Source organism: Dermacentor silvarum, chromosome 2 (genome assembly GCF_013339745.2).
Source record: "Dermacentor silvarum isolate Dsil-2018 chromosome 2, BIME_Dsil_1.4, whole genome shotgun sequence".
Taxonomy (NCBI): Eukaryota; Metazoa; Arthropoda; class Arachnida; order Ixodida; family Ixodidae; genus Dermacentor; species Dermacentor silvarum.
The window spans coordinates 219474529-219492970 of NC_051155.1; the positions used below are offsets into that span (position 1 = coordinate 219474529).

At 45.5% G+C, this 18442-nt stretch overlaps 1 protein-coding gene across 11 annotated transcripts in view; it reads left to right on the forward strand.

The window, feature by feature from the left end:
- The window catches only part of LOC119442675 (steroid 17-alpha-hydroxylase/17,20 lyase-like), a 103978-nt gene that overhangs the window by 83105 nt on the left and 2431 nt on the right, over positions 1-18442 (forward strand). The window contains exons 1-6 of one of the 11 annotated variants that reach the window (XM_049662294.1): positions 6768-6947; positions 8068-8165; positions 8605-8756; positions 10904-11133; positions 11736-11861; positions 17203-17307. The exons of 2 other annotated variants lie outside the window; for them this stretch is intronic. In XM_049662294.1, the coding sequence (XP_049518251.1) occupies positions 6845-6947; positions 8068-8165; positions 8605-8756; positions 10904-11133; positions 11736-11861; positions 17203-17307 (814 nt within the window). In that variant the 5' untranslated portion in view covers positions 6768-6844. Of the gene's footprint in view, positions 1-6767; positions 6948-8067; positions 8166-8600; positions 8757-10903; positions 11134-11735; positions 11862-17202; positions 17308-18442 lie in introns of those variants that run through there. 8 more of the 11 variants (XM_049662295.1, XM_037707638.2, XM_049662298.1 and 5 more) reach the window with 8 other exon arrangements.

Consider the following 18442-nt stretch of genomic DNA (forward strand, 5'->3'; position numbering starts at 1 on the left):
CACAGGAAGATCCAACTAGATTGCATATGGACCTTCTGCGTCCCCACAAAGAACATTTAGAGGACGTTACTTATGTCCAGCTGCGACATCCTTTCAATGTTAGAGCAACGTGATCTGGATGGGACTTAGATTATCCATGGTACGTATTTGTAACGTTGTTTGGAGAAATATAGATATCTATAGGATGTGTGCAATGTCTCAAACATGATGCTCTATGGACATCTATGGTACATTAATGGTTCACTGGGTGGGAATAGGCGTACACAATAAACCTCATATATCATCAATAGGCATACAATGCATTCCGAGGAAGAATGGGGAGCCCGACGTCAAGAACGCTTTGCCCCACCGACAGTTGAACAAAGATGTGCGGGCTTGAAACGTCAAACGGGCAGTCATGCTGCGCGTCGGGAACACGTACCACAATGAGGCGCCTCTGAAGCAACCAAAATGTGTAGGTTGGCGTCAAGGACTGCAATCAAACTGGCCAAGCGCGTACACCCTGCCGAACACCAATAAGTCTTACCTATCTGCATATAAACGAAAATCAGAAGTGAGAGATGCGTAGGTTGATGTCAAAGTACAAGCCGTTTTGTGCTTAGCGATTACCACCACGTAATCGCGTCCCAGCTGCTGCTGTTTGATCGGCTCGCACTTGTTGCTGATTGATAAAGCGACTGTGGCAGATATAAGATAAAATTGTGTCTCATGCTTGTGGAACTTTGTGTGCTTTTTTCGAACGCCCGCAATGGTGATAACATTCTCTAGCCTACACGGTAACTTGCGCAGGTTCCTTGAGGGGCCGTATAGCAGCGATAATATTCTCTCAAAGGCAACGTTACTAGACTAGCTTAGTAATGTTGCTCCAAGTGATAAAGGCGGCGGCGGCGGCGGCTGCTGCTGCTGCTGCTGCTGCTGCTGCTGCTGCTGCTGTCGTCGTCGTCGTCGTCGTCGTCGTTGTTGTTGTTGTTGTTGTTGTTGTTGTTGTTGTTGTTGTTGTTGTTGTTGTTGTTGTTGTTGTTGTTGTTGTTGTTGTTGTTGTTGTTGTTGTTTTTGTTGTTGTTGAAACAGACTCTGTGGGTGGTACCAAGTCTTAATTTAAACGTAGCGCAGATAAATGTTCACAAAGCACCCGGCTTGTCACTGCATGCATAGAGCCGTGTATAACTATTTCCAAAGCCTGTCACACTCGCAAAAGTACAAAGGCCGGTATTATGCAGAGATGCGTCATGCTTTATTCTATACTAGTCTTATCCACCGCTCACGGCCGGCTGATCCCGTTGATAACGTGAGCGGACCGTCGCTCTGACCACTGACCAAGCGCGAAAAGCGCGAATAGGCATTAGCATCGGAAAGACATCGCTACAATATACCCGCCTCTCACAACACTAAGGTTAGCCACATAAATAGAGTTTCCTACAAAACTTACTAGAGGCAACGCTGGCCCTGGGGCCGTTCAGCTACCCTGTGAACGATGGTTAGTACAGGGATTTGTCTAATCTTCGTACTTGTGGCTTGAAACGCTCGCATGACGTTATTTATTACGTTTTATTTTTATACATTTCCAAGCATTCATACCTTTCTAAACAAAGCAAGGCAATATAGTCTCTGCACACATGCGCAATCATTGCGAATTGTGACAATTATAGCGCAATACGCGCTATAATTATAGCGCAATTATAGCGCAAACCTGAAAATCATCAATTTGTGAAGTCACAAAGTCGCTTCGAGCCAAAAGGCCAAGTTTAGGTGAGTCTGTGTGCTAATCATCGTTCCCATGCTGGCTCAACCACCCTACTCTCAGCTCCCGTAGACACTAGCGCCAGAGTTCCCTCTAGTAGTTTTTGTTGGAAACTCCATGGGCACAGCGTGACCTCCGCGATCAGCTCCGGCAATGGCGCGCTGCCGGAGCTGATCGCGGAGGCCACGGTCACACGTACGGAAAACTGCTGTGTACTAACCGAGATAAATCGATGATGTATTGTAGGCTGATTGGTCCAGCAAATAGCTTTTTTTTGCTGAAGCTCATATTACGTTATCTTGTAAATTTCCAGATCGCATAATCATAAATGCAGGCGCCTCGTAATCGTTGGCATTTGTGTTAAGCAGTCGCATTAAGCTAACTACGCTATCCCTTTAAACCTGATGTGCTGAAGATACAAAGGCAGTCTTTAAGCAAGATTCGGGAGTCTGCTAGTTGGTATTCCATAACGAGGAGACTGAAGCGTAAGTTGAGAAGGACGACGACAGGACAGGCACTAAAAAGGGCAATTTATTTCAGACCTGTTAAGGAGTGAAACAACTAATCTTATCTAGGCACCTCACCGGAAAATCATAGGTGTTGCCTTTTATTATATGTACCAACACTTTTCTTACCAACACGACAGGTGAAGACCAAGGACTTTGAGAAGGACGGATGACTTCACGTTTGAGCATGTCGTCCACTTGCTCTGTGATGACTCGTCGCTCTTTGGCCGATACACGATACGGGCGCTGTCGCAAGGGGGAGTGGGAACTGGTGTCGATGGTGCGAGAAACACCGGTGGCACGGCCCAATGACGTCTGATGGCAGTCGAAAGAAGAAAGAAACTTGTGAAGGAGAGCGAGAAGTTGGCGGCGATGAGATGGGGAAAGAGCAGGGTCGATGGCGTTGTCAAAACACACTAAAGACGATGAGTCTGAGACAGAAGCGATGGCGTCAACGTAACAACGGTGGGAGTCGGTAGGAACATCGAGATCGTCAACGTAGTCAACCGCCTGCAAGTATCCTAGGGTCTCTCCACGCAGTAGGCTGATCGGGTACTGGTAGTAGTTGGTGACCAGCATAACAGTTGACCCAGATATTATAGTGAGCACGGCAAACGGAAGAACGATGCCCGTGCGCTGAGCAAACACACCGGACGGCGTGAACACTACACTGGCGCCAGAGTCGACAGCAGACGACAGGACAACAGCCATCGACGACTCAGGGGGTATGGTTGTGTCGGCATCAACAATAAGTTTATCGGCAACGCGAGGAGAGCCGGTCAGCAGTGATTCACATAGTGGTAAAAGCGAAACTTCTGCACGTGAACAGTCAATGACAGCATGATGACGTGACAGAAAATCCCAACCAAGGATGAGGTCGTGAGAGCACGATGGTAGCACGAAACACTCGATTATGTACAGAACTTCGTTGATGACAATACGGGCCGTGCATACAGCTGAAGGGTGAATTCGCTGCGCGCTGGCAGTGGCGAGCACCAGGCCAGAGGGAGCTGCAGTCACTTTTCGGAGTTTTCGACGAAGGTTCTCGTGAATGACGGAAACGGCAGCTCCGGTATCGACTAGCGCAACTGCGGGTACTCCCTCTACAAAAACAGTAATAACATTTTGCGGCGAAGATGGAGGTCTTGAGAACGTCGACGTATTAGCAGTTCTTGCCTCAGGAACTGCACCAGTCAGTTTCCCGCTTCAGTGTGAGCTCGACGACGCAGGGGCGTAATCAAACGCCGACGAGGGGAAAGGGAACGACGAGTTTCTGATCGGCGATCAGTTTCAAGACGTCTCGGTGAAAATGGAGACGCGGCGGCGTATTGTGGTGCGTAGGTGGGCGTTTTAAAGGTGGTAGGCGTTGTTGGGGCGCGGCGGCGACAGAAGCGCGGCACATGGCCAGCAATGCCGCAGGCGAAGCAGATAGGCCGGTTGTCTTCAGTGCGCCACGTCGACGTTGGACGAAAAAACTGCGGTGACGGTCGGGCAACAGGAAATGAAGCCGGATGCATGGGCGATGAAAAGGAAGCTGGCGGCGGAGGAGGCCGTGCAACCACGGCTGCGTAACTGAGCGGTAGCGACGTAGGGTGAGTGGGAAAGTCGGCATATGGCAGCGGCACACTCATAGGATTGGGTGGGGAGGTTTTAGGAGCTACAGGAAGCGCTTCCGATATCTGATTGCGGATGGCTTGCTGTAGCGTTGGAGTCAAAGCTGCCGAAGGTGAGTCGCTGTGAGGCAGCAGCGATAGCTGCCTGACCACCTCTTCACGAATAAAATCTTTTATATGTTGCGATAGGGTCGAGTTGGGCAGAAGGTCGGCAGAAACCGCAATGCTCGAGATGGAATCGGCGAGCTGAATGCTTTGGCGAGCGATGGAACGTTGGCGGCGCAGCTCGTCAAAGCTCTGACATAGGTTAGTAAGGACGGATACGCTCGCTGGGCTTTTTGCCACCAGCATCTGGAATGCGCCACCCTCTATGCCCTTGAGGATATGCTTAATCTTGTCATCCTCTGACATGGTGGGATTTACCCGCTTGCACAAATCGAGAACATCCTCGATGTAGCTGGTGAATGTCTCTCCAGGCTGCTGTGCGCGCTGGCGCAGACGCTGTTCAGCGCGTAGCTTACGCACAGCGGGGCGATCAAACACTTCGGCAAAAAGGGTCTTAAATGCTGACCGGCTTGAAAAGTCTGATTCATGGTTGAAGAACCACAGTTTGGCTACGTCGGCGAGGTAGAAGGACACATAGGACAGCTTAGCCTGGTCGTCCCAGTTGTTATGGGCACTTACACGTTCGTACGATGAGATCCAGGATTCCACGTCGTGTTCAGTGGTGCGACTGAAAATGGGTGGATCGCGATGAAGAGGGACGCCGGCGCAGACGACAGTGGCAGCCGGTGGTGCAGGCGACGAAGTGGCTGGATCAGGCATAGTGCAGGGCGATCGTGTTGGTGTTGGCAGGGTTCGAGTGCGGAGCTCCAGGACGAGGCGAAGGATCTCAGCAACCTCCACCAAATGCGACGAGGTTTATTGTCGTCGATAACGTTGTAAGAACGCTAGGTACAGGTAGGCACTACAAGGGCTCTTTGTAGCACGGGGTTCTCTCGCGATCACGGCACGGTCCTTCATCTTCCTCTTCAGTCGGCACATACCCAGGGGCGCCTCTGCTTCATTACAATATTTTTAATTAATAAAAGTATTTCTCTTTCTCTACATCGCAAACATCGCAAACACGCACGCATGAGCGAAGGCAACGTCATACGACTTATACAAGCCTTCGTTATTTCTCAAATAACGTACACGGCAGCGTTTCACAACTGGACGGTTGCGTAAAGAAACAAGCTCAACGCCCTCATACGCAAGGCGTACAAATGTGCGTTGGGACTTGCGCCCGGAGTGAGCACCACCAAGCTCCTGGAACTAGGCTTGCACAACACGCTCGAGGAACTCGTGGAGGCGCAGCAAGTGTCCCAACTCGAGCGCCTATCCAAGACCCGCCGGGCAGGCACGTGCTCGAAAAGGTCGGCATTACATACCACACGCAGCACGGCATCAAAGTGAAAATTCCAAGAACCATGCGCGAGCAACTATACGTGCCCCCATTGCCTCGCAACATGCACCCCCAACACCACACGGGGAGACGTAAAACCAGGGCACAACACATGAACCAAAGTTACTCCAACGACAAGGAGGCAGTCTTGACCGACGCAGCCCGTTATCGAGACAGGAAGAGTTTCGTGGCGGCAGTTACTAGCCACCGAGGTAACCACCTCACGAGCGTCACCGTGAACACGGCATATGCCGAAGCGGCTGAGGAAGCGGCCATAGCACTGGCCCTCACACAAACCAAGGCTACATACGTGATCTGCGATTTGCAAACGGTAATTAGCAATTTTGCAAATGGGCGCATATCGCAAGAGGCGTATGACATACTCAAGCGACATCCCATACACCATGGAGAGGCCGACGTCGATATCCGAAGGCACTTTCTATGGATCCCGGCACACACTGGACTGAGCACCCCCAACGAAGCGGCTCACCGCGTTGCTCTAGGCCTCACTCACCGAGCATCATCGGAGGAAGAGCCCCCGCGAGGTACTGCAAACGTCTGGGCGTGGGAGGATCGTTTGACCAGGTTCCACGACATCACGACACACTACCAGTTACAGAGACGCGTTTACTCATTCCCTCACGCTAGGTTAGACAGGGCGCAAGCAGTGCACTACAGGCAATTACAAACTGATTCTTACATAAACCCAAGACTCATGCACGCCATGTATCCAGACATGTACACTACAAACAGATGCACATCCTGTGGCGAGGTTGCCACAGCTAATCACATGTTATGGGAATGTCAGGACATAACAAACAATTCGGGCAGTGTCGACACCTCCGTCTCTTCCACCGCCAGCCTCCGCTCGCGTTGGAAGACCGCACTGCTCAGCTCGAACCTGACAGTACAGCTCTGGGCCGTCCAGCGAGCCGAGGAAGCCGCTTCGAGACAAGGTCTCAGAACCGCGTCCGCGGCGGGTTCCCAGACCCACTAAAGATACGCCGTGCTCAAATCTTATCGATTTGATAATAAAGTTTACGTTCTTCTTCTTCTTTCTCTATGTCTGTTTTTGTTCAATGTTTATCACATCTTTTAGGCTAATACAAATATCTCTCTCTCTCTATCTCTCTTTCTATCTATTTTTTCAATGGTTATCAGATCTTTTTAGACATCGATCCATTGTTCTGAGGCACTCCAATCAGGCTCAACCTCGCGTTTCGATCAGCGTTTGATCTTGCAAGCTCTGGAGTGGAAATAGCTAAGCAGTTTTCCTTGCGCTTTGTTCCTTAAAGAAACTGTTTATTTAACATACATGATTATTTACCGAGTGGAGACCAATCCCGTTTAACTTTACGCGCACCAAGAGCCTCGCTTTGAGTTTTACGTTCATGTAAATTCTAAAATCTTGGCATGATGCACGAACCAAACTTTTGCCTAACAATCCTTTCCTCTACCTGCAGCTCTACGCAACGTGAGCAACTTGCACTCCAAGTCAACCGAATGGTCTAAGACATACGGCGACGTCCTCACCTTGTGGATGGCCCACAGGCCTGTGGTGATGCTGAACAGCTACTCAGTTATCCGGGAAGCATTTCTGGAACGACGACATGATTTCGCTGGCCGCTTCCCAACTAGAACGGGTGAGCAAACGAGTGAGGCAAACGAAGTAACAGATGTCACCGTAGAGGGTGTTTATTAAATTTGTTACACATGACTCTCGCAAATTCGACCTTGAGTAATTCGACCTTTTACTTAATTCGAACGCACTGGGACGTCCCAGCGAGAAACCGTACGGTGATATGGCGAGTACAATCGTTCTATAGTTCAAACGCGATAGCGTGCCGCTTCGGTTAACTTCGACCTCCACCGACCCTCACCAGCAACCCTTCATGCACGCCATGAGTATTAAAAGCTTGAAAACAAGAAATTCAGCTGACGGCGCTACTGCTTCCTCAGTCAAGAATCTGTTTTACTTTAGTTTTACTTCACTTTTGTTTTCATAACTTTCATTACATTGCTTTTCTTTTCAGTCCAACGTTGAGACCAAGATTTAACATGTCGACGCTCTTCACTGCATGCCGAGTCTCGCTTCGAGAGCAAGAAAGAGAAATTCATTAGAGATTAAATAAAGCTATAAAAACATATTTGAGTTCGGTAATGTTACCGCTGTTTGTTAGTTCGACCTTTTTTTAGTTGTTGCGCTGCAACATATTACTCCATATTTGCTTACGTATAGTTGGGTGAAGAATATGGGTAGGAAGGCCTCTTTATAGGCCGATTATCCCAAAGTCCCGCGCACTACTCATAAAAGAAAAAAGAAACAAAGAACAAAATAATGAACCAAACACTGCGCGCACTACAAGACAAGTGACAACCACGTTAGTAGCGTTATCACGAGCATCAGCATCAGCTGGAATGAGCCCCGTCATACGGCTCCTAAGTCTTGTGTGCCAACTTGTGGGACACCTTGCGAAATTCGTCCTACTCGCGAAGTTCATCTTACGATATTTTGTGGTATTTTGTATATTTCATGTCGCCCCTAAGAAATCATAAGGCGGACGCTAGTTTTTATAATGTTTTTTTTTTTCTATGTAACTCAGCGCTGACGGGCGTGACGCGTTCGATACGCTTTAATTTATTTCGCATTTCTCGTGCCAGAAGTGTGGGAGCTCGCAAAGCTGCGAAGGAGAGTGAGTGTGATAGTGTGCTGTGAACGAGAGATTTTCCCTTCAGTTTTATTGCCTATATTGCCGATTTCAGCCGCATTGCAAAACCAAGGCAGCCACGACATCTTGTTTGAGGATTACAACCCCCAGTGGAAGGCGCTTCGGAAGGTCGCTTGGTCAGCTGTGAGGCGAGTATACCTTGCCCACTTCGACGTACTCTAGGCTTTTAATGCACTGTGATTTCCTACGCATACTCTGTTTTCTATTTAAAAAGTAAGATTTCACTTTCTAAATGCACAAACAACCGAACGCAAGAAGCGTTATTTGTGCAGCGATGTTACTATGTTTGATCTTCGGCAGCCGATTTTTTTCCAGAACGCAGCAGCGATATTCCACAACGAAGACGAACGCAGCAGAATGATGGGGAAAATAAAAGGGGGGGGGGGGGGGGGGGGAATGCGGAAGTAGTGTCAAATGCAACATATATGCAACATCGTTTGTAGCTTTTTATGTTCTAATGTTGTTGTTTTTTTGTTTGTTTTTTTTAATGGTGGTGTTGTCTTTTTGTGAAATGTTCCTGAAGACTGGTGGCTACCTGTTGACATGATGAGTATTACTGAATCGCAGAAAGTACGCTGTCAGCGAGTCGTTGGGAACGCTTTGCACCGAGACCGTCGACGCCTTTGTGGACTCCCTAAAAGATAGAACGCAGATCGTGGACTCAAGGAAGCCTATCCTTTCTATGCTCTGCAAGGTCATAGGCGTGTCTATATACGGCAAAAGGTATGTAATACGTTTTGTTGTAGTTCAAATCGTGTTCGCAAGGGAATAGACTCAGCAGCCCCGATTTAATTACTTCACTAAGAAGCGAAGTCACAAAGTCACAATATACTACTTCACATGACCTATCGAGCCAGTCCTACAACCTAACATAGTTTCATGGTCAGTGTTCCAGCTATCACGCAGCACGATTTTAAAAAAGAGGAACTGCCTTACGCGAATCAAACCTAGTGCTTATTGTTTGCAGTACAGTGGAGTAGCCGCCAGTAATTTTTTCGTTACTGAGATTTAATTAGGTAATTGTAATTAATTATCTCACTCGAGAAGTACTGTCCTTATTATCAAAGTGTCAATGAGAAAATTGTAGAGCAACATTAAAAACTCCCGATACAGCTTTCTGTTGCTTAATACGCGCTACATGTGTTTTTCCGACTGCGAAAGAAGCCCGCGAATACACGCAGAATTGCCGCGCGACTGGCCGCTCGAGGCACTTTGCGAGTATTGGCGGGCTTCTTTCACGCTCGGAAAAACACTTATATGTAGCACGCATTGAGCAACAGAAAGCTGTATCGGGAGTTTTTAATTTTGCTCTACAATTTTCTCATTGACACTTTGATAATTAGGACAGTACTTCTCGAATTAGATAATTATTTACTTTTACCTAATTAAATCCCAGTAACGAAAAATTACTGGCGGCTACTCCACTGTACTGAAAACAATATGCATTAGATTTGCTTATCATAAGGCCGTTCCTCTTTTTTTTTTATAGTGCTGCGTGATAGCTGGGACCATTGAGTATACACATGGAGGGTTTTTCTATTGGGGCGGGTCGATGTTGGCAACCTGCAGCGGCCATGTTGTTTCGGTGGCGTCTGTCTAATCTGCTATTTATTGTTCAGTCACTGATGCCAAATCACCATGGCAAGTTACACGATTGAGCAGCACGTCCAAATGATAAAACTTTATTATCAAAATGACTGTTCATTAGTGCAAACATGGCGCGCCTTGCGCCCATTTTACGGCAGTCGCAGTGGCCCTTCAAAGTCGTCTCTCCATCCTTTGGTGGCCAAATTCAAGACGACCGGTTCGGTAAATAATTAGCCAACACCCGTACGTCAAAGGAAAGCCAGATCGGGTGAGAACGTCGCCGCGGTCCGTGAAAGGGTGCAGAAAAACCCGAGGCAGTCAATTCCTCGCCGTGCACAAGAACTTGGCCTTTCGCAGACTTCAACTTGGCGAATTTTGCGTGCGGACTTAGGCTTACACCCGTAAAAGATCCAACTGACCCAGGAGCTCAAAGTTAATGGCCATAGACAACACCGTTGGTTCGCTGACTGGGCTTCGGAGCACTTGGAAGAGGACCCCAATTTCGGCCGAGAAATCATCTTTAGCGACGAGGCTCATTTTTGGATGAATGGCTATGTTAACAAGCACAATTGCCGTATATGGGATGACGCCAACCTACACGAGGTTCACTAAGTGGCAATGCATGCACAAAAAATTACTGTTTGGAGCGGATTTCAGGCTGGCGGCGTCACTGGTCTGTACTTTTTTGAAAACGACGTTGGTGAGGCCATCACCGTCAACGGCGAGCGCTACAGAACGATGATAAATGATTTATTTTGGCCCAAACTGAACGATATGGACGTAGACGACATCTGGTTCCAGCACGACGGCGCTGCATACCACACAGCGGACGCCACGATGGACATTCTGAATGAAAGATTTGAGAGTATGGTTATCCCTCGCAGAGGTGGCGTGAATTGGCCACCAAGATCGTGCGATTTCACCCCGCTAGACTTTTTCTTGTGGGGTTTCCTGAAGTCCCACGTCTATGCCTATAAGCCGCAATCGACCGATGCCCCTAATATCAACATAATCCCGGCCATCGCTCAAATTCAGCAGGATCTATGCGGCAGAGTAATTGAAAATTGGACCACTCGGATCCGTTCCACCGTGAGAAGCCGCGGCAGACATTTGACCGATGTTATATTGCATACATAACGGCATACATGGGCCTTTCCGCTTGTTTTATTCCATTTCAACATCGACCCGCCCTTATTAAAAAACCTTATATATATATATATATATATATATATATATATATATATATATATATATTATTCACGTCCTGTTAATCAAAAATAAAGTTTGTCATTTTCGTTGCGCAGGCTGCGGGAGGAAATAGGTGACGTCGAACAACTGGAAAACCTCAACCGCCAGTTCTACGAAATTTCCCCCAACGGACTACCCAGTGACATCGCGCCCTTTCTGGCCTTTCTCTATATTAAGAGGGAGAGAAAGATGGCGGCCCTGTTCTGCGAGTTAAAGGAGATCTTTCGCAGGCTATTCACGAAAGCTGAGGCAGCCTACATTCCAGGTATGAATTTGTCACCGCTAATACAACAAATGGTGACGTTTATAGAAACGCAGCCGTGCAAGACGCCTGCCATCTTTCTCACATTGTTCGCTAAAACACCCCACAGAGGTTTTACATTTCTTTATTGCATGTCTATCGCAGTGATCGGCTCCAAAAATATATTTCTCTCTCTCTCTTTTTTTTCCTCCCTTTCTTTTCTGAGATCACAACTCAAATAAAGTTAGGTAATCCTCCCGCAAATGTTTGTATCTTATCCAAGCGTTAAGACACCTCTTACAGCTTGAAATATTTATTCATATTCATGATGGAAACGGCATTGATGAAATGGGTTTTTACCAGTGCGCAATTGCCACGTTACTATTTACGTACTTTGCTCTGTGGTGCCACAAGGAAGAGCCAGACAATAAACCGCCAGTGTAATCCGGCCTTCCTTGCTTTCGTTATCCGTTTGGAACTCTAAAAAGGTACTGTCTGCTTATAAGTGAAACGGTATCGTGCACAGAAGAACGTTCATCCCCACTGATGACGGCGGAAATAAACTTCCGCCGCACGATATCAGTGCAGCGGCATCAAAAACACGCGTCGCATTTGTCTTGCGACAGGTAACACAGAGAACTTCACGCACGCCATGTTGACCGCCCGAGAAGAAGCCATCAAGGAAGACAAAGCTGATGCGCAGTACTTGACCAAAGACAACATGATTCTCGTTACAATGAACCTCTTCAACGGTAAGTATTGCGGGAGCTGATCCCTACTCCGCGCACATTTCGTATGCCAAAGCCTTTAAGAGTCTGATAACGGTGCATGCAGGTTACCAGTTTGCGCCACGTACATCGGTAAAACGCAAATACCATGATGACCCGCCATGATGTAAACCAACTATTCAGCATTGTTCTCCAGTGAAGCAAATGGTCATTCGTATACCTCTAAGATTCCGCCCTGATGTTACAGGCTACCTAACGAGTCGGTATGTATATATATATATATATATATATATATGTATATGTTTTTTGTTTTTTTTTTCTGGACAATAAACCCACATATGACCAGTTGCCATCCCCCAAAAAGATCACGTGCTCGTGACGCCTGCGGCAGAAAGGATGTTCCACATCCGCCGCCATGGTTTGTGAGTGGTGGCGCTGGCTAATAACACTCCCAGGGTTAGTTATAGTTGTAAAACATAATTACCCCAGAAAGTGGATGGGAAAACGGCTCCGCGGTAGCTCAATGTTAAGAGCATCGCACGCGTAATGCGAAGACGTGGGATCGTTCCCCACCTGCGGACAGTTGTTTATTCATCCATTTCCATTTTCCTTAATTTATCATTTATTTAATTCAATTAGTAAGTACAAGTAAGTTGCCCTATGTTCTCCTTGGTGTCATTGTTTGTTGGCTTCTTATGATATGATTATTAATAATCGGGCTCCTCGGTTCCTTTTCTTCTCAGTCATATATATATATATATATATATATATATATATATATATATATATATATATAAACTGTGGTAACCATGCAGATGTGCCAACTCTGCTTTAAGTGAACAATGCGTGACTAAGCCAAAGAAATAGTGATTAGGTCCTGTGTAAACACGACGTCACCATTCAGCGGCTTACGGGCTACTATGGCATCATTAGCAACACCCAACATGCCATTGAAGCTGCTCGGTTTGCTCATGAAGATGGTGTTCCGCTGTCAAAAGCAGATACAGGGGCAAAACTTTTTTATACTCGCGCGTGCAACATGGCCTAAGTGAAACACGCCATGTTTTTACCTCACTCGCACGCATCGTCTCGACCCCTTTCTCTAACTCCATCTCCCATCGGGACTATCTCGAACCGGCGCTACTGTGCTTTGCCGACTGTGGCTTGATGTAGATTTTACGAACTATTTTGGATGTTGCGTCGGTTTGATGCGACAGTGTGTGCCTGTGGCTACTGCAGTAACCAAGAAGCCATTCAATGCGTTATTCGCCGTTATTCCTGTTAAATAACACAAAGCTGGTCCCTAATACTTCTCAACAAGCGACCGCTTTCGGAGCAGACGCTCTTTGAAGGCCAAACTAACGGTCGTCACACAAGAGGGCCGTGAGGGCACTACTCAACTCTTACGTTCAATTCCCTTTCTTAAACGACGCAAACACTCCCACGTTTACTTCGAATCCGTGCTTTCTTTCTTCGCCATTCTTTTCTCTTTTCTATCTCTTCTTGCTTATCCGCGATTGTATGGAGTGTGCAGGTTTATTTTTCGGTTAACCTCCATTTCCGGTCTCATTTATCTCTCTCTCTCTCTCTCTCTCTCTCTCTCTCTCTATTTCTCAAGCTCGCCTTATTCACCGGAAAGTCGGCGTACTTGGTTCTTCTTCCAATCATCACCATCAGCTTATATTTAGACCACTGCAGGCCGAAGGCCTCTCCCTGCGATCTCCAATTAACACTGTCTTGCGCTAGCTGATTCCAACATGCGCCTGCAGATTTCCTAACTTCATCACCCCACCTAGATTTCTGCCGTCCTCGACTGCGCTTCCCTTCTCTTGGTACCTATTCTATAACTCTAATGATCCACCGGTTATCCATTCTACGCATTACATGGCCAGTTCCATTTTTTTTTCTCTTAATGTCAATTTGAATATCGGCTGTCCCCGTTTGCTCTCTGATCTACACAGCTCTCTTCTTGTCTCTTAACGTTAGGCCTAAAATTCTTCGTTCCATCGCTCTTTGTGCGGTCCTTAACTTGTTCTCGAGCTTCTTTGTTAACCTCCAAGTTTCGGCCCCATATGTTATCACCGTTAGGATGCAATGATTGTACATTTCTCTCTTCAACGATAGCGGTAAGCTCCCAGTCAGGATTCGGCAATGTCGGCCGTATGCACTCCAACCCAATTTTATTCTTCTGCAAAATTTCCTTCTAATAATCAGGGTCCCCTGTGAGTAATTGACCTAGATTAACGTACTCCTTTACAGACAGTAGATGCTGACTGGCGATTCTGAATTCTTGTTCCCTTGCCAGGCTGTTGAACATTATGTTTGTCTTCTGCATAATAATCTTCAACCCCACTTTTACACTTTCACGGTTAAGATCCTCAATCATTTGTTGTAATTCGTCCCCATTGTTGCTGAATAGGACAATGTCATCTGCAAACCGAAGGTTGCTGAGATATTCGCCATTGATCCTCACTCCTAAGCCTTCCCAGTCTGACAGCTTGAATACTTCTTCTAAGCATGCAGTGAATAGCATTGGAGAGATTGTGTCTCCTTGACTGACCCCTTTAGCTAACTTTCTACTTTTCCTGTGGAGAACCAAGGTAGCTGTGGAATATTTGCAGATTTTTGCCAAGATATTCACGTATGTCTCCTGCACTCCTTGATTACGCAATGTCTCTATGACTGCTGGTATCTCTACTGAATCAAATGGCCTTTCATAATCAATGAAAGCCATATAGAGAGGTTGATTGTACTCCGCAGATTTCTCGATTACCTGATTGATGACATAGACAAGATCCATCGTAGAATATCCCTTCCCTGAACGCAGCCTGTTCTCTTGGTTGACTGAAGTCAAGTGTTGCCCCGATTCTATTCGAAATCATCTTGATGAATATTTTATACAATACTGAAAGCAAGCTAATAGGTCTATAATTCTTCAATTCTTTAACGTCCCCCTTCTTATGGATAGTATAATGTTGCCGTTCTTCCAGCTCTCTGGTACACTTGAAGTCATGAGGCACTGCGTATAAAAAGCCGTAAGCTTTTCACGCATGATATCTCCTCCATTTTTGATTAAATCTACTGTTATTCCATCTTCTCCAGCAGCTTTCCCCCTGGACATGTCTTTCAAGGCCCTTCTAACTTCATCACTAGTTATAGAAGAGGCCTCTGTATCCGGTTCATCACTATTTCGAATGAAAGTAGCTTGGCTGTTTTGGGCACTGTACAGGTCAGTATAGAATTCTTCCGCTGCTCTTACTATGTCATCGAAATTGCTGATGATATTACCATGCTCATCTTTCAGTGCATACATCTGCCTTGTCCTATGCCAAACTTTCTTCTTACTGATTTCATGCTGCATCCATATTTTGCGGCTTCCTCAATCTTTCCCACGTTATAATTTCGAATATCCCTTACTTTCTTTTGTTGATCAGTTTTGGCACTTCAGCTAATTCTATCTGATCTCTTGAGTTGGACACTTTCATGTTTTGTCGTTTCTTTATTAGGTCCTTTGTTACTTGGGAATGCTTACCTACTGGTTGCCTTGGTGATTTACCTCCCACTTCAATTGCTGCTTCTGAGATCAGCCTAGTTACGGTTTCATTCATTACCTCTATGTTGTCTTCATCTTCCTGTTCTAAAGCTGCATATTTCTTTGTGAGCACCAGCCTGAATTGGTGTGCTTTTATCCTTACTGCGTCTAGGTTGGCCTGTTTCTTCTTAACTAATTTTACTCTTTCTCTCTTCAAATAAAGAGAAATCCTAACCCTCACTAACCTATAGTCACTGCACTTTACCCTACCTAACACTTCCACATCCTGCACTATGCTGGGATCGGCAGAGATTATGAAATCTATTTCATTCCTTGTTTCTCCATTAGGGCTTTTCCAGGTCCACTTCCTGTTTTTACGCTTCGTGAACAAGGTATTCATTATTTGGAGCCTATTCCTTTCCGCGAATTCTACTAACATCTCTCCTCTAGTGTTCCTAGAATCAATGCCGTGGTTGCCAATTGCTTGCTCCCCAGCCTGCGTTTTCCGCACTTTTGCATTGAAGTGGCCCATGAGAACAGCATACTGAGTTTGCACCTTTCTCATCGCTAATTCAACATCTTCATAAAACTGTTCTATTTATTCATCATCGTGACTGGAGATTGGGGCGTTGGCTTGTACTATCTTCATTCTATACCTCCTATATGGCTTGATTATGACGACTGCTACCCTCTCATTAATGTTGTAGAATTCATCAATGTTTCCAGTTATGTCGTTATGGATTAGAAACCCTACCCCGTACTCTCTCTTATCTGGAAGACTTCTGTAGCAAAGGACGTGGCCGTTAGTCAGCACTGTATAAGCCTCACCTGTTCTTCGTACCTCGCTAAGGCCAATACAGGCCTCTTCCAATACAGACAGGTAAAAAAAGGACGTCTTCGCGAATGCGGCATCGAACAAATGTTGGCCATTTTCGTGACCATGCGATCGGACGACTAATTCAGAACAATCTGCGGAGTCCGATACATGGGGTGTCCTTGTTTAAGGTTTAACCTAAAAATCGCCTGTAGCATGTAGCACAAGTCTACTCCAAGACCTGAATTACTTCAGAGGGAGAAGATTATTTGCGCAAGAAGCTGAAAGGTATAATCGACTATTTACCAAAATTTTCCTGATTAACCTTTAAGCTAATTGCACTGCGGCACACATATTGCTATTTACGAACTTTAGCCGACGAGATCGCAAGGCATATCCACTTGGAATGAATTCTGAGGATGACACTAGTTTCAAGATATGTGTTCTCAAAGTGTGTGACGAAATTCATTGAAGTTCCAGTTATTTTTGTCATTCAGTCCACAAGAAACCGTTTTGTTTTAAAATAAATGTAACTGAAACGACAGTGCAATTTTACTGCTAGCTTGACGCACTTATTTCAAAACTGGTGCGAGTTCAAATATTTGTTCCAAGTTTATCAGCTTCCAGAAATCACTGGCTCCAATTCATACATTGTAATATGTTCCTTGAAGTAATTAGTTATAACGTTCATAGCGAGATTTTTTTATTTATTAAGCTATGCATTTTATATTTCTTGGTTATTGGCTCTTTTTTAAAGCAGTTATATGTGACTTCTATTTTTTTATATTTCCCTTAACTCTGCTCTAAATTTGTGTGTGCAAAATTGAACAATCGCCCTGTAGCATGCGTATTTATGTTCCTCCTATTCATCTTGAAACTGCAGCGCGCACACAAGAAACGAGGACAATAAGGCGAAGGTGACAGACAGGCGCAGTCCTCGTTTCTTGTGTGCGCGCTGCAGTTTCAAGATGAATAGTTACCAACTCGCCCAACTTTCAGTACTTTTATGTTCCTCCTAGCTGGAGCTGACACATCAACTGGTACACTTCAGTGGCTCCTGCTGCGCATGGCGAAAGAACCGAGCATCCAAGCTAGAATTCAAAAGGAGATAGAAGACAATATCGGTAAGAAGAGCCTCACACCACTTCTAATTTCTTTAATCTTACTTTATTTTATTTTATTCTTATATTCTTTTGCTGCTGCCAAATTGGTGAAGTAAGATAATTACAGTCAATTGTCGCAATATACTTCAGGCACAAACTTTTCACCTTGCTCGAAGTGCAAAATACCTGGATGAGCACATCCCGTTTGTTCTTTGGGATTTATTTGTGTTGACCTTCATTGCGTGGCGTAAAAGTTAATCAATCAATCAAATGTTTATTTCAGTGCCAACGAACAGCTACGGAGCCTTCGTACTGGTGCACTTAAAATATAATACTCGAGACAAAATGTACAGCGAAGACGAAGTGGTAGACAAAACAATGTGAGATAGAGAAACAAATAGGGAAACAGAAAACGAGGAGTCGAGCGTAAAAGGGAGTTAATCATACAACATGATTATCTACATATATACAAAACACAGGAAATGAAATCAGAACTATGTCAATACAGGCAGAATATCCACTAAATGTTTTTTTCGGAGTCGAGCCATAGGACAGCCTTTAATGCAACAAGGCCGTGCAGAAAACAAGGAATGCTGCCTAGTTCTGCGGCACAGAAAATTCCACATAATCAAGAAGATTGGGACAATATATTGTTACGCGAACGAAGGCTTAAGCACTGGAGACTATTTACAATGTATATTTACAAAAGACAACTGCAGCGCTGACCAGTTCAGCCGACAGCTCGAGAGCAAGGAGCAGTTCGTCTTCTTCAATGCTTCAATGCATAAAACGGCGTTTTCCTCAAAAAGTTAACTGGAACGCCCATGCATTTCGTCGGACACTTTGAAAATTTATATCTCGAAGCTAGTTCAGTCCTGAGAATTCGTTTTAAGTGATTACGCCTTACGAACTCAGCGGCTATAATTCGTAGATTGAAATATGTGCCTTGAAATAATTAAGTAAGCAGTAAATTAGCGTAATTATGTTAATTATTCAATTATGCGTTTTGATTTCTTGTGGAAGTAATGGTCACGTCATCGAGTAGTTTAGATCAAGGATTATAATTGTGCTATCTGCCACAGGCAATATTAAAAAATTTGGTGCAGCTAAAATGAAACACCCTGTACATCAGCGCAAATACTTTGGCGTATGGGCA